The 13,072-nt window shown below is 41.2% G+C and overlaps 1 protein-coding gene across 1 annotated transcript in view; it reads right to left on the reverse strand.

Moving 5' to 3' along the window:
* The window catches only part of LOC114043294 (2'-5'-oligoadenylate synthase-like protein 1), a 14,789-nt gene extending 4,602 nt beyond the window's left edge, over positions 1 to 10,187 (reverse strand). The window contains exons 1-3 of the mRNA XM_027862375.1: positions 9,940 to 10,187; positions 4,751 to 5,027; positions 1,011 to 1,186 (exon numbers count right to left, since the gene is read on the reverse strand). Coding sequence (XP_027718176.1) covers positions 1,011 to 1,186; positions 4,751 to 5,027; positions 9,940 to 10,122 — 636 coding nt within the window. The 5' untranslated portion in view covers positions 10,123 to 10,187. The remainder of the gene's footprint in view (positions 1 to 1,010; positions 1,187 to 4,750; positions 5,028 to 9,939) is intronic.
* Positions 10,188 to 13,072: the final 2,885 nt, after the last annotated feature.

Below are 13,072 nucleotides of genomic sequence, written 5' to 3' on the forward strand. Positions count from 1 at the left end.
TTCCTTCCTTCCTTCCTTCCTTCCTTCCTTCCTTCCTTCCTTCCTTCCTTCCTTCCTTCCTTCCTTCCTTCCTTCCTCTTTCTCCCCCCACCATCTTTTTCACTATCCACTTTCTACTCTTGAGCTATTGGAGGAAGTCACACAGTACTTGTGAACTGGGCCCACTATCATGCTATCTAATCTCAACTAGGCCCATGATATTGCAATTCTTTTATTTCCCCCATCAACTCTCTATTACACTACACATCACTGGCTACTCCAAACCCTTATTTCCTCAAGCTCACAAGGCCATCCTTAACCACCTGTCCTTCATCTCCTTCTTTACTAAGGAAATCCAGGCCATTTGTCATGAGCTTCCTATACTTCACAACTCAAAATTCCTTATTGACACCATCACCCTTTCTCTTCTTTTATTCCAACCTCTAAGGATGGTGTTAGCCCTTCTTCTTCTTCTTCTTCTTTTTTTTTGGCTAGGTAATGGGGTTAAGTGACTTTGCCCAGGGTCACACAGCTAATAAATGGCAAGTGTCTGAGGCTGGATTTGAACTCAAGTCCTCCTGATTCCAGGGCTGGTGCTCTATCCACTGTGCCACTTAGCGGCCCCTAGCCCCTAGAATCTTATAAAGGATAACTGGACAACTTGTGCCATTGATCTCATCCCTTTCTTCTGGAAGACTGCCTTTTCTCCCTCATCTTCAATCTCTCCCTGTCTACTACTTCTTTCTCCATACCCTCCAAACAAGCTCCCCCATGTTCCAAGAACCTTTCCCTGACCTTGCTGGCCCTCATATTCTCATTCTACATCTCTCTTCCCTTTCACTTCTGAACTCCTAGAAAGTGCCATCTACCTGGGGCTCCCAATTCTTACTTTCTCTCTCTCTCTCTGTCTCTCTCTCTCTGTCTGTCTCTCTCTCCCCATGATTCTCCATTTTCCCTTGCCTCTGTTCCTAAGATCTTCCAGTCACATCCCTCTCCATCCCTGGCCCCTAGGAGCTCCACTGCTCCCTTACCTGCAGGTACCAATGCTTCACCAGCCTCAGGAGGTTTTTCAGCTTAGTGGGAAGACTTTTTATAAAATGCTTCCGAAGTTTTATGAAGGATGGTGAGAATTGCCCAGGGAGGCCATTGGCCCCAATCAGGTCCACGTAGGTCTCAGGGGATGGTGGACAAGTGGGATGAGAGGATCCTGAGGAGAGAAGAATCAAGGGGGAGATTCTCGAGGTGATGCTGGGAGGAGAGAGGCAATGTGGTCCCAGAGGAGGAGCACGGGCTTGGGAGTCAGAAGACCTATGTTCAGATCTTATCTCTGACACTTCCTATATGTGACCCCAGTGGATCTGTGCTGGTTTTGGTCCTGATGGACCTGAAGGTCCATTATGGACCTGAAGAATCATGGCATGGTCACACCCACCAAAACCCTCCTATTTTATCTGTCAGCATGAGAAAAATGAAGGACAAAACTGCAGATTGTCACAATCTACTATTAAAATGGGACACTCTCAATACTATGGAGTTTTCTACTGCAAACAAAATGATAGCTAAGTGGTACAGTGGATAGAGTGCTGGGTCTGGAGTCAGGAGCGTCTGAGTTCAAATCTAGCCTCAGACACTTACTAACTGCATGACCCTGGGCAAGTCACTTAACCCTGTCTGCCTCAGTTTCCTCATTGGTAAAATGAGCTGGAGAAGGAAATGACAAACTTCTCCAGTACCTTTGCCAAGAGAACCCCAAACGGGGTCACAAAGGACATGATTGAAAACAACAGCAACAATGCAAACCCAATAGGAGACATTGGAATCATCGCACTGATGGCAAGATGGGAATAGAATGCAAGAGCATTGCCCCGAGCTTTCCTTTTCAAAAGGCACATCCAGAAAATAATGAGGAGCTTGAGATGTGCATCAAGGAACAGCGTGATGCCTTGGGAAACTTGGTCAAGGTACAGGTGACGTGGAAAAGTTAACATCCACCACCCAAGGAATTTGGAACCTAGAAAATTACCGTCATGGTAAAGGAAGTTACATATATATGCAATTATGTATGTATATATAATTCTATATACATAATTGATGTGATATATAAAAATAATATAATAAAACATATAATATAACATTATAAAATATAACTATATGCAATAGTATATAATAAAATATAAATATAAAATAATAAAAAGCATGTGTGTATATAATTATGTGTATGTGTACATATAACTAATATTATATATGAAATATAAAGCACACAATTATATGATACACATGTATTCTCTATAGCAATATAATACAGAGAAAATATGTGTGAACATATACACATACGTTATATACCAACACAACACAATGCAATTATATATTTGTACATGCACATTTTTATACACATGGGCATACATACATATATGGTACATACATACACATATAAAACATATGGATTTTCTGCCAAACAGAGCATAAATTTTCCAAATAAGAAAGATCATGGTTTTATCAGTAGTTATTGAATGAATGACTAGTGTCAACTTAAAAAATTATAATAGACATATTAAGACACATAACAAGTATAACATAACAATATAATATGCCATTAGTTACATATAACATACAATATAATAAATGTACTATACACATTAGCTGCCATACATAACATTTGATGTAATGTGTTGTATATAGCATTATTATGGATAATATATTCATATCATAATGCATTTTATGTAATATGTAACAATATATTATGTGTTATATATGCTATGCTATGTTATATTTACATATATACTAGAATGAACCTTTCTCTCCCATCAAAACTAATCCTCATTATGCTTCTAATATCTGTCCATTGCTATGTTGAACATTATCCCCCGGTCACAGCTATGCCTTTCCTCACTTGTAGACTGAATTGCTTCAATTCCACCGTCTGAATCTCATAACATCTTTCATTTATTAACTTTTAAAGTTGATGATACTTGTTCATTCAATTTTGACTATTAAAACCATGACCCTTCATATTTGACAAAAAACAAAACAAAACAAAACCAAAAAAAACTACTAGGAAAACTGGTGGTCCGTTTGGTAGAAAGTCTGTTTAGACCAGAAATTACACATTTCTTCAATAAGTTCCAAATGAGTATTCGATCTAAATATAAAAATAACATCATGGAAAAAAAATCAGGACAATGGAAGGAGAGTACCTTTCACAATTATGGTTAGGAGGAGAATTCTGGACCAAAGGACAGAGATGCTCATAAAAGATCAAACAGATGATTTGAATTGTATCAAATAAAAAGCATTTGTACAAACTATAGTTAAGTGACCTTGGGCAAATCATTTCAGTTCTAAGAACCTCAATTTTTTTCCAGATGCGGAGGTTGGACTTGATGGTTCCTAGATCTTTGATTCAAAGAGGGGAGACAGGGAATCTATTGCACAAGACCTCTCTTCTGCGGTGTGATCTCCCCAGTGAGATCTCCTACTAACATCTGATGCTGTTAGTGCCTACGAAGTGCCTGCTATGTGTCAGGAACTATGCTAAGTGCTAGTATCCTACCAGATACACCTTAGGCCCTTTCTCCACTGAGGTCAAAGGTCTTTTGATTTTTCTCCTGAGATTCAGGCTCTTGGATAAACCAACTTCATGAATACAATGCATTAGAAATAATGCCAATTAGCCTCATGCTTTTTCAAGGCCCAAACTAGAATTTTTATGCTGAAGACAAAAGCTTCACTTGGTGGGGTACCACTCGATGAGTGACTGGACACCACTCCCAGATGGAATGGAGCGGGGAGAGGGATCTTGGGATACAAGCACTGGTGCCTCATTGCTTCTCATTTTAATTAATTAATTAATGATTCTTGTTAAATTGGTCCTAAGTTTTGTTGTTTCTACCATGCTTATGAACTTCAAATGTGTTCGTGGTCCCTGGGACACAGACTTTCTCTCTCCATCCTACTTATAGCTCTACCCATCTAGTCCAGAATTCTTTCTCTGATGGAAATACTGCAGGATTTCTGTGAACTGGTTGTCCTTCCTGTCCTATTCAACATGTTAGGGACAGGCCTCAGATATTACTACTTTTCCTTAATAAATATTATGAATCTATCATCTATGTCAGAGGATAGAGCTCTGAGCCTAGAATCAGGAAGACCTCAGTTCAAATTTGGCTTCAGATAGACACTTACTTATCCAGACCCGGGACAAGTCACTTAATCTGTGTTTGCCTTAATCCACTGGAGAAGGAAATGGCAAACCACGCCAGTATTTTTGTCAAGAAAACCCCACGGACAGTACGGGTCATGAAGAGTCAGACGTGACTGAGCATCATCCATGACCTTATCCAAAGTATTCCTCAGCCAGCGCAGGCAGTAAATCTCCTTGTAATTGTATATTGCTTTCTTACTCAAACTCTCTAGTGACTGAGGGGGCCCTGGAAATGGATATCTAAGAGGGAACCATGACCAAGGGGGACTTGGGATGGAAGATCCCCTCAGCTAGCTAACTAGCATTTATATAGATAGCACTTAACATTTGCAAAACACTTCACAACAATTCAAGGAGGTAGGTGTTATGATAATCCTCATTTTACATTTGAGGAAACTGAGGCAGACAGAGGTTAAGTGATTGAGAGTCCCACAACCAGTAAGTGTCTGAGGTTGGATTTGAACTCAGGACTTCCTGATTCTAGGCTCAGTTCTCTACACATTGCACCACCCTTAGAAGGTACACTCAGGAAACCAAGGGGTCTGGAATGGGAATAAGTGTCTACTTTACCCAGGGCATCATAGGCAGTCAGGATGACCACATCGATGGGCTCTGATGTCACCTCGGATTGAATTGTAAAGAAGAGTGAGCCAGGGACTTCAAGGTCCACACATATTTCACTGATGTAGGCCAGGTTCTTCCAGGAGTGGTGTAGTCTCTCCTTCATGAGCATTAGCATGTCATGGTGGTATGAAGCCTCCGTACTATAGTTGTAGCAGCTAAGGAACACAACAACGTGGACTTCTCTTTCGTACTTAAGCATTGTTCCATTCATCACAGACCCCGCCTGCCAAGCATAGAATAAGAGTCACAGATATGGTCTGGGCCTCAGAGACCATTTGCTCCAAGCATTATGTGTGCAATATCTCCACTTCAGGGTCCCTAATGGGGACATTCTACTTGAAGACCTTCAGTGAGGGGGGGAGCTGCTGCCTATCTTCCTGGATAACTCTAATTGTTAGGAAGTTTTTGTTCCATTTATATCGCCAGTGCCTGGTATGCAGGAGGTACTCAGTAAAAGCTTGCTGCTTGGTTGTTTATTACATCTAAGTGGGTCTCTCTATGACTTTGGTTATTGCTCCTACTTCTGTCTCCTAGGACCAAGGCAACAAGTTGTCATCATCATCATCATTAATAAGCTTTTATTGAGCTCTACTATGTGCTAGGCACCTGCTAAGCACTGGGAATGCAAAGAAACACAAAAAACCATCCCTGCCCTCAAGGAGCTTACAGTCTAAATTCCACAAGATTGTTGTGAAGCAAATGAAATGACATATATAAGATGCTTTTCTCATAGTCTAATGGGGGCAATTATAAATTATACATATAAATATCAATATATATGTTTACAGTGCCTGGCACATAGTAGATTCTCAAAAAATGCTTATTCCTACAAGCCATTCCCTAATTAATAAATGTCAAAGGATATGAACAGACAGTTTTTAGAGGAAGAAATCAAAGTTATCTATAATCATATGAAGTGCTCTAAATTATTTTTGATTAAAGAAATGCAAATTAAAATAACTTTGAGGTACCACCCCACACCTATCAGATTGGCTAATATGACAGAAAAGGAAAATAATAAATGTTGGAGAGGAAGTGGGAAAATTGGGACACTAATGCAGTCTTGGTGGAGTTGTGAACTGATCCAATAATTTCAGAGAATAATTTGGAACTGTGTCTAAAGGGCAATCAAACTATACATGCCCTTTGATTCAACAATACCATGACTAAGTCTGTATCCCAAAGAGATCATAAAAAAAGGAAAAGGACCCACATGTACAAAAATATTTAAAACAGCAGTTTTTGTGGCGGCAAAAAATTGGAAATTGAGGAGATTCCCATCAATTGGGGAATGGTTGAATAGGTCATGTTATATGAACGTAATTAAATACTATTGTTCTACAAGAAATGAGCAGGTGGATTCCAGAAAAACCTGGGAAGACTTGTATGGACTGACGCTGAGTGAGGTGAGCAGAACCAGGAGAACATTGTACACAGTGACAGTAACATTGTGTGATTACCGGCTTTGATAGACTTAGCTCTTCTCACTAATACAACGATCCAAGATAATTCCAAAAGATTCATGAAGGAAAATGCTATCCATATCCAGAGAAAGAACTATGGTGTCTGAATGCAGATTGAAGCATACTGTTTCCATTTCCATTTTTTTTGTGTGTGTTTTCCTTTTAGTCTATTTCTTCTTTCACAACATGACTAATATGGAAATATGCTTTACATGATTGCACATATATAACCTATATCAAATTGCTTGCCATTTTAGGAAGAGGGGAGGGAGAAAAATTTAGAGCTAAAATTTTGTAAAAATGACTGCTAAAAATTGTCTTTACATGTAATTGGAAAAAACCCCAAAACACTATAAAAATGGCAGAACAAAAAAAATTAAATACTTGTTCTGCCCCTCTCCTCAAATTCTTCTTCCTTTCTCTTTACATCCCCTTCTGAACCTCAATTTCCTCACCCGTAGCACACAATGAGAGGTGGAAGGGCCTAGTGTTTTCAGAACTGGCCTTGGAATCAGGAGGACTTGGGTGCCAGTCTGACCTCTGACACATGCTAGCTACTTAACTCCAAACCATTTACTTCATATCTCTGGCCTTCATCTGCAAAATGAAGACATTGAATTAGATGACTTTGAAGGTGACCTTCCCTGCTGAGTTTGTGAGCCTATGATTCTCTCTGCAACTAAGACCCAGTGACTTGCCCAAGCTCTTGTCGCTGTCCAGCAACTGAACTGGGATTACGACCAGCTCTCCTGACTCCTTGGGTCAAAATAACTCTGTGGGTTGGATGGGGTTTTTTATACATATTTTGTATGAACTTATATGTGTTTATGTTGTTTCTTTGTGATAGAATAGAAGCCTTTTGAGGGCAGGGATTGTTTATTTTTGTATCCCTAGTCTCAACTTAGAACAGTGTCTGGCACAAAGTAGCGTCAATCGACACCTGCTGAAGGACTTAGTAGAGAGGTCACTTCTCAAGGAGAGGGAGTATGCCTTCTGTCTCTTGTAGAACCATAGATTTGGAACAGAAGGGTTCTGGCTGGATCATTTAGTATAACCCTCTCACATTTCAGAGAAGGGAACTGACATTCATGGAGGGTAAGGACTTGACCAAAGTCACACTCTGTGTATCTCACCCAATACCTAGCCCAAGGCTGAATATACTCAATTATTCTCATTAATTGTTTAATTGACTTGGCAGAGCTCTGATCATTTACAAATACCAGCCCAGGCATTGTTCCTCCAGCTCCAGGTATCTCTGGTCCTGGTGGCATCCTGTGGGTGCTTCCAGGACTACCTCTGGGAGTCCTGCCATGCAGGCTGTTGTACAGCCAGATGGTATAAGACTTCTAGAAATCACTAAGGTCTATTTCCTTTCCAAGATCACACTTCCTTACAACCTCTGGGGACCTACATCCTCCTCAAGCTGCCTGGGGGAAGCAGTGGGTATGAGGGATTTAGATGGAGCAAACAAGAAATGGGAAGTGGGAGGACCAAAGGGACAGAGCTAGGATCTCTTGGCCAGCTAGATATACAGTAGATTAGTAAGCAGGAAACATGTTGGTTTCTCACATTGGTGTCATTAGGTTAGCAAAGTAGGTACACATTAGCTCAGCAAATAAGGAAGCTCTACAGAGTTGTGTTAGGTTAGCATGTTGGGAGTGACTTAGCTTAGAAAGCAGATGCCTGTTAGCTTAGTATGTTAGACAAATGTTGTTTTAGCAGGTGGGGAGCATCTTAGTTTAGTAAATTGATGTCTTAGCTTAAAATGTTAGGCATATGGGGTAGCTGGGTGGCACAATGGATAGAGCACTAGCCTTGGAATCAGGAGGACCTGAGTTCAAATCTGGCCTCAGACACATTACACTCACTAGCTGTGTGACCTTGGGCAAGTCACTTAACCCCGATTGCCTCACCAAAAAAAAAAAAAAAAAAGAAAAAGAAAAAAGGAAAAAAAAAATGTAAGGCATGTACCGCTACTAGGTCTGTATCCCAAAGTGATTAAAAAGGGGAAAAGATCGATTTGTACAAAAATATTTATAACAGCTCTTTGTGTGGTGGAAGAGAATTGGAAATCAAGGGGATGTCCATCAATTGGGTAATGACTGAACAAGTTGTGGTATAAGATTTTAATGGAATAATATTGTGCTTAGGAAATGATGAGCAGTATGATTTCAGAAAAACTTGGAAAGATTTACCCGAGCAGATGCAAAGTGAAGTGAGCAGAACCAGAACACCATACATAGGAGCAGCAGCACTGTATGATGATAAACTACGAATGATTTAGCTATTCTCTGTTATAAAATAACCCAAGGACTGACAATGAAAGAATTATATGCACTTCCAGAGAAAGAACTGGTAGAGTCTGAATATAGATTAAAGCATTTGATTTTTCACTTCCATTATTTTTTTTTAGTTTGTATCTTCTTTTACAACATTACTAATATGGAAATATGTTTCGTGTGATTACACATACATAACCCATACCAAATATATATCATATATAACCTATATCAAATTGCTTACTGTCTCAGGGGAGGGAGGGAGAGAATTTGGAACTCAAAATTTCAAAAAGTAAATGGTAAAAATTGTTTTTGCATGTAATTGGGAAAAATAAAACATTATTGAAATAAATGTTAGTTACGTGTTATTTTAGCAAGTTGGTACCCATTAATTTAGCAATTGGGTAAACATTAGTTTATCAAGTTGGACACATAGTGGTTTAAGAAGTTAATGCCAACTCATTTACCAAGTTGGGACTGCATTAGCTTAGCAAGGTAAGCATGAGGTAGCTTGGCAAGTTAGTAATCCATTAGTCCATCAAGCCAGGAGGATATTAATTTAGTAACTTTGTGTGTTCACTTAGTTAAACAAATTGGCACATAGTTAAGCAAAATAGTGTTCCTTATTTAGCTAGTTGGGAATCCATTAGTAAGGTGGGCACATGTTTGCTGTGAACAAATTCAGTGCACAATAGTTTAGTATATTGGGCACACAATAACTTAATAAGTTGGTGTCAATTAGCTTAGCAAATTAGGTGAAGAATTGCCTGGGGTCAAAGAGCCATATAGCAAAGAGTTGGAATGGGGAGGTAGGTAGAGGCAGTTGGTGTAGTAAATGGACCAAGGCTTGGCTATAGCAGAACATAAAGAATCAATCTCTTTTACAGACTGGTTCTGCTTGAGTCCTGGAGGGGAGGAGGGCAGGGACAGCCCAGAGATGTTGATGGAAAGAAGTGGGGAATAGAGAGTTTGGGACAAAAAAGACTCCTATTCTTGCAAGATCCTAATCCAGATGCACTGCTGTTCCTCCTCATTTCTGCCCTCTGGAATCCCTGACTTCCTTCCTTCAGGCCTCAGATAAGATCTCACCTTTTGAAATAAGCCTTTCCAAATCCCCTTCCCTCTATGATGTCTCCATTTTGTATACATATTGTTTTTATGTTGTCCCTCCTACTAGATTATAAAATCCTTGAGTAAAAGGATTTTTTTTTTTTGCTTTTCTGTGTATCTCCAGCCCTTAGCACAATGCCCAGCACATAGTAGGCACTCTCTTGACTTGACCAAATGACTCCTGGGCTGTATTTGTGGCTCTCCTGGCAGGGGGAACAGGAGGAGAGGCATTGATTCCTCACGGCATTATAGTCCCCCCCCCACTCCCGGGGCAGGCTCTCACCTTCAGCACCTTCAGCACCCTGGCCTCTTCATCCTTGAAACACGAACCTCGAAGGAATTTCTGGATCATCTGGAAGGCGTCATGGATTTCCTCTTTGCACTCCTTGGTAGGGAGGAGTTCATGTGCTATAAAGGAATCCAGACTCTCTGCAGGAGTATCGAACAAGCTCTGTGGTTGCTCCATCTGTGCTTAGGGCTGGGTGCGCTACAGATAAATAGCTGTCCAACCCATCCCCTGCCCTCTTCCTTAAGGTGGCTCTGCCTCTTCTTACTCTGCCTTGATGGGAAGAAGACCAGAAAAGTGGGGAGCTTTTAGGGGATTAGGTCACAGGTGGGGCTTCTCTTCTTGGAATTAAAGGCTAGAGCAAAGGGTGTCTGCCAAGTCATGGCCCCTGGCTGGAAGCCCTCTAGACCACCTTAGGGGGTTGGCTTCTTACTAGCCACCAAGAACTTTAGTTTCAATTCTCTGCTTTCTGAGTTTCCTTTCTATGACGTTTGGAAACAATATTTGAAGTTTGACTCTTCTCCCTACGTTGACTGTTATTCAGCTCTTGCTGAAGGCTCTTTCTCTTTGGAAATAAATGTTCTTGGTGCTCCAGTTTCTTCAAGTACCTTCTTAGGCTCCCCATCTTACAGCTGAGGAGACTGAGGCAGACAGAAGTTGAGTGACTTGTCAGGGGTCAAATACCTCTGTGTTTTCCCAACCTCCCTCTCCTTTCACAGTCCTCTCATTTTTGCCCCAACTCTACCTGATTCCTCTCCCCCTCCCCAAAGGAAGGGACAGTGCTGTTTGTATGCTAGACTAGCCTCTGGTATGGGTTGAGTAGGGCAGCTAGGTGGTGCAGTGGCTAGAGCACTGGGCTTGGAATCAGGAAGACTCATCTTCCTGAGTTCGAATCCAGCCTCAGATACTTCCTAGCTGTGTGACCCCAGGCAAGTCACTTTGCCCTGTTTGCCTCAGTTTCCTCATCTATAAAATGAGCTGGAGAAGGAAATGGCAAACCACTCCAGGATCTTTGCCAAGAAAACCCCAGATGGGGTCATGGAGAGTAAGACATGACTGAAAAGCGACTTAACAACAACAAATGGTCAAGTAAATAGCAGCCAATAGAATCATGAATTGGGGGGAAGACTCCTTTTACCCCAGGAAACCATCTTGCAATGGCTTGAACTTTTATCATCAGTGAGCAATTCCTATAGGTCAATCAATCAATAAACATTTGTTAAGCTCTTACTCTGTGTCAGGCACTGCACTTTTTTTTTGTTTGTTTGTTTTGGTGAGGCAATCGGGACTAAGTGACTTACCCAGGATCACACAGCTATTAAGTGTCAAGTGTCTGAGACTGGATTTGAATTCAGGTCCTCCTCATTCAGTGGATAATGCCACCTGTTTAGTCATTTCAGTTGTGTCTGACTCTTTGTGACCCTATTTGGGGCTTTCTTGGTAAAGGTACTGGAGTGGTTTGCCATTTCCTTCTCCAGCTCATTTTACATATAAGGAAACCAAGGCAAATAGGGTTAAGTGACTTGCCGAGGGTCACACAGCTAGTGAGTGTCTGAGGCTGGATTTGAACTCAGGAAGATGAGTCTTCCTGACTTCAGGCCCATTGCTCTATGTACTATGGCACCACCTAGCTGCCCCTAGGCACTATGCTCCGCAAAGACAAAAATGAAACTGCTTCTGCCCTTAAACAGTTTACATGTATCTATACGAGGATATACAAAACAAATATAAGCTATTTTTTTTACAAGAGAGGGTGCCAGTGGGAAGGAAACAGGCATTTATTAAGTGTCCAGCACTGTTAAGCACCTTACAAACATTATCCCATTGGATCCTCACAACTATCCCAAGAGGCGGGGGTTATTATGATCTCCATTTTGTAATTGAGAAAAATGAGGCAGACAGAGGACAAGTGACTTACACAGGGTCACACAGCTAAGTAAATATCTGAAGCCAGATTTGAACTTGCCCAAGGTCACATTCTGTGTGTCTCCTTTAGGCTTAGTACCCAACCAATGGGTCAATCTGCTTTCTTTCTCTAGCCGTTCTGAGTTAGAAAGGATTTAGTGTGAAAGGTGGAACTTGAACTGAGTTTTGAAGGAAATCAGGTATTCTAAGACAGAAATGTCAGATATTTGGCCCTCAACGTGGCCTGAACCAGATGGAAATGTCCTTGGGAAATATTTAACAAAATAAATTAAAATAACTTTGACCACCCCCCCACCCCCCGCAATAGATAATGTTAAGATCTGAGTTCAGAACTGACCATTGACACTTACCAGTTGTGTGACCTTGGGCAAGCGATTTCATTGCTATGCTAACTGCTAACACTTCTCTAAAATCTTGGTAGAATGAATTCCCACACTAAGGAAATGGTATAATAAGACCCTTCACAATTTGGCTCTCAGGTATATTCCACATTACACCCTGCAGAAGTGGAGAGTTCCTGGTAAGAACAGGCTTCTGAAACAGACTTTCTTTTTCTTTTTTTCCCCCATTTTTTGGGGTGAGGGGAGGCAATGGGGTTAAGTGGCTAGCCCAAGGTCACACAGCTATTAAGTGTCTTAGGTCAGATTTGAATTCAGGTCCTCCTGACTCCAGGGCTGGTACTCTATCCACTATGCCACCTAGTTGCTCCAGTATACTTTCTTTCTTTGTTTCTTTGTTCTCTCTGTCTCTCTCTCCTTCTTCTTCTTTCTGGAGGCAATCAGGATTAAGTGACTTGTCCAGGGTCACACAACTAGTGTCTGAGGCCAGATTTGAACTCAGGAAGATGAATTTTCTTGACTCCAGGCTTGGCACTCTACATACCATGGCGCCACCTAGCTGCTTAAACATACTTTCAACAGGCTGTCTTTGTTTCATGACTTTGCCTACCCTGACTTAGGTGGGTCAGCCCTGCCACTTCTAGAATTGCTGGGTTGTCCGCACATCCCATTTCTGTTCCAGATAAGAGCCCTACCTGAGGCAGATGGTGCTTATCTTGCATTGAGTGGGAGCAGCTACAGTTCTGTTCCATGATTAATTGATGGATTTATATATTGGCCTTGGAACCCAACATGACACCTGCAAACCCCTCCCAGCCCCACCCTCTCTCTCTCTGGCCAGGCCCACTCATTCCAACCTTCCCTCA

The sequence above is a fragment of the Vombatus ursinus genome, unplaced genomic scaffold (genome assembly GCF_900497805.2).
Source record: "Vombatus ursinus unplaced genomic scaffold, bare-nosed wombat genome assembly UNPS02001287.1, whole genome shotgun sequence".
Classification (NCBI taxonomy): domain Eukaryota; kingdom Metazoa; phylum Chordata; class Mammalia; order Diprotodontia; family Vombatidae; genus Vombatus; species Vombatus ursinus.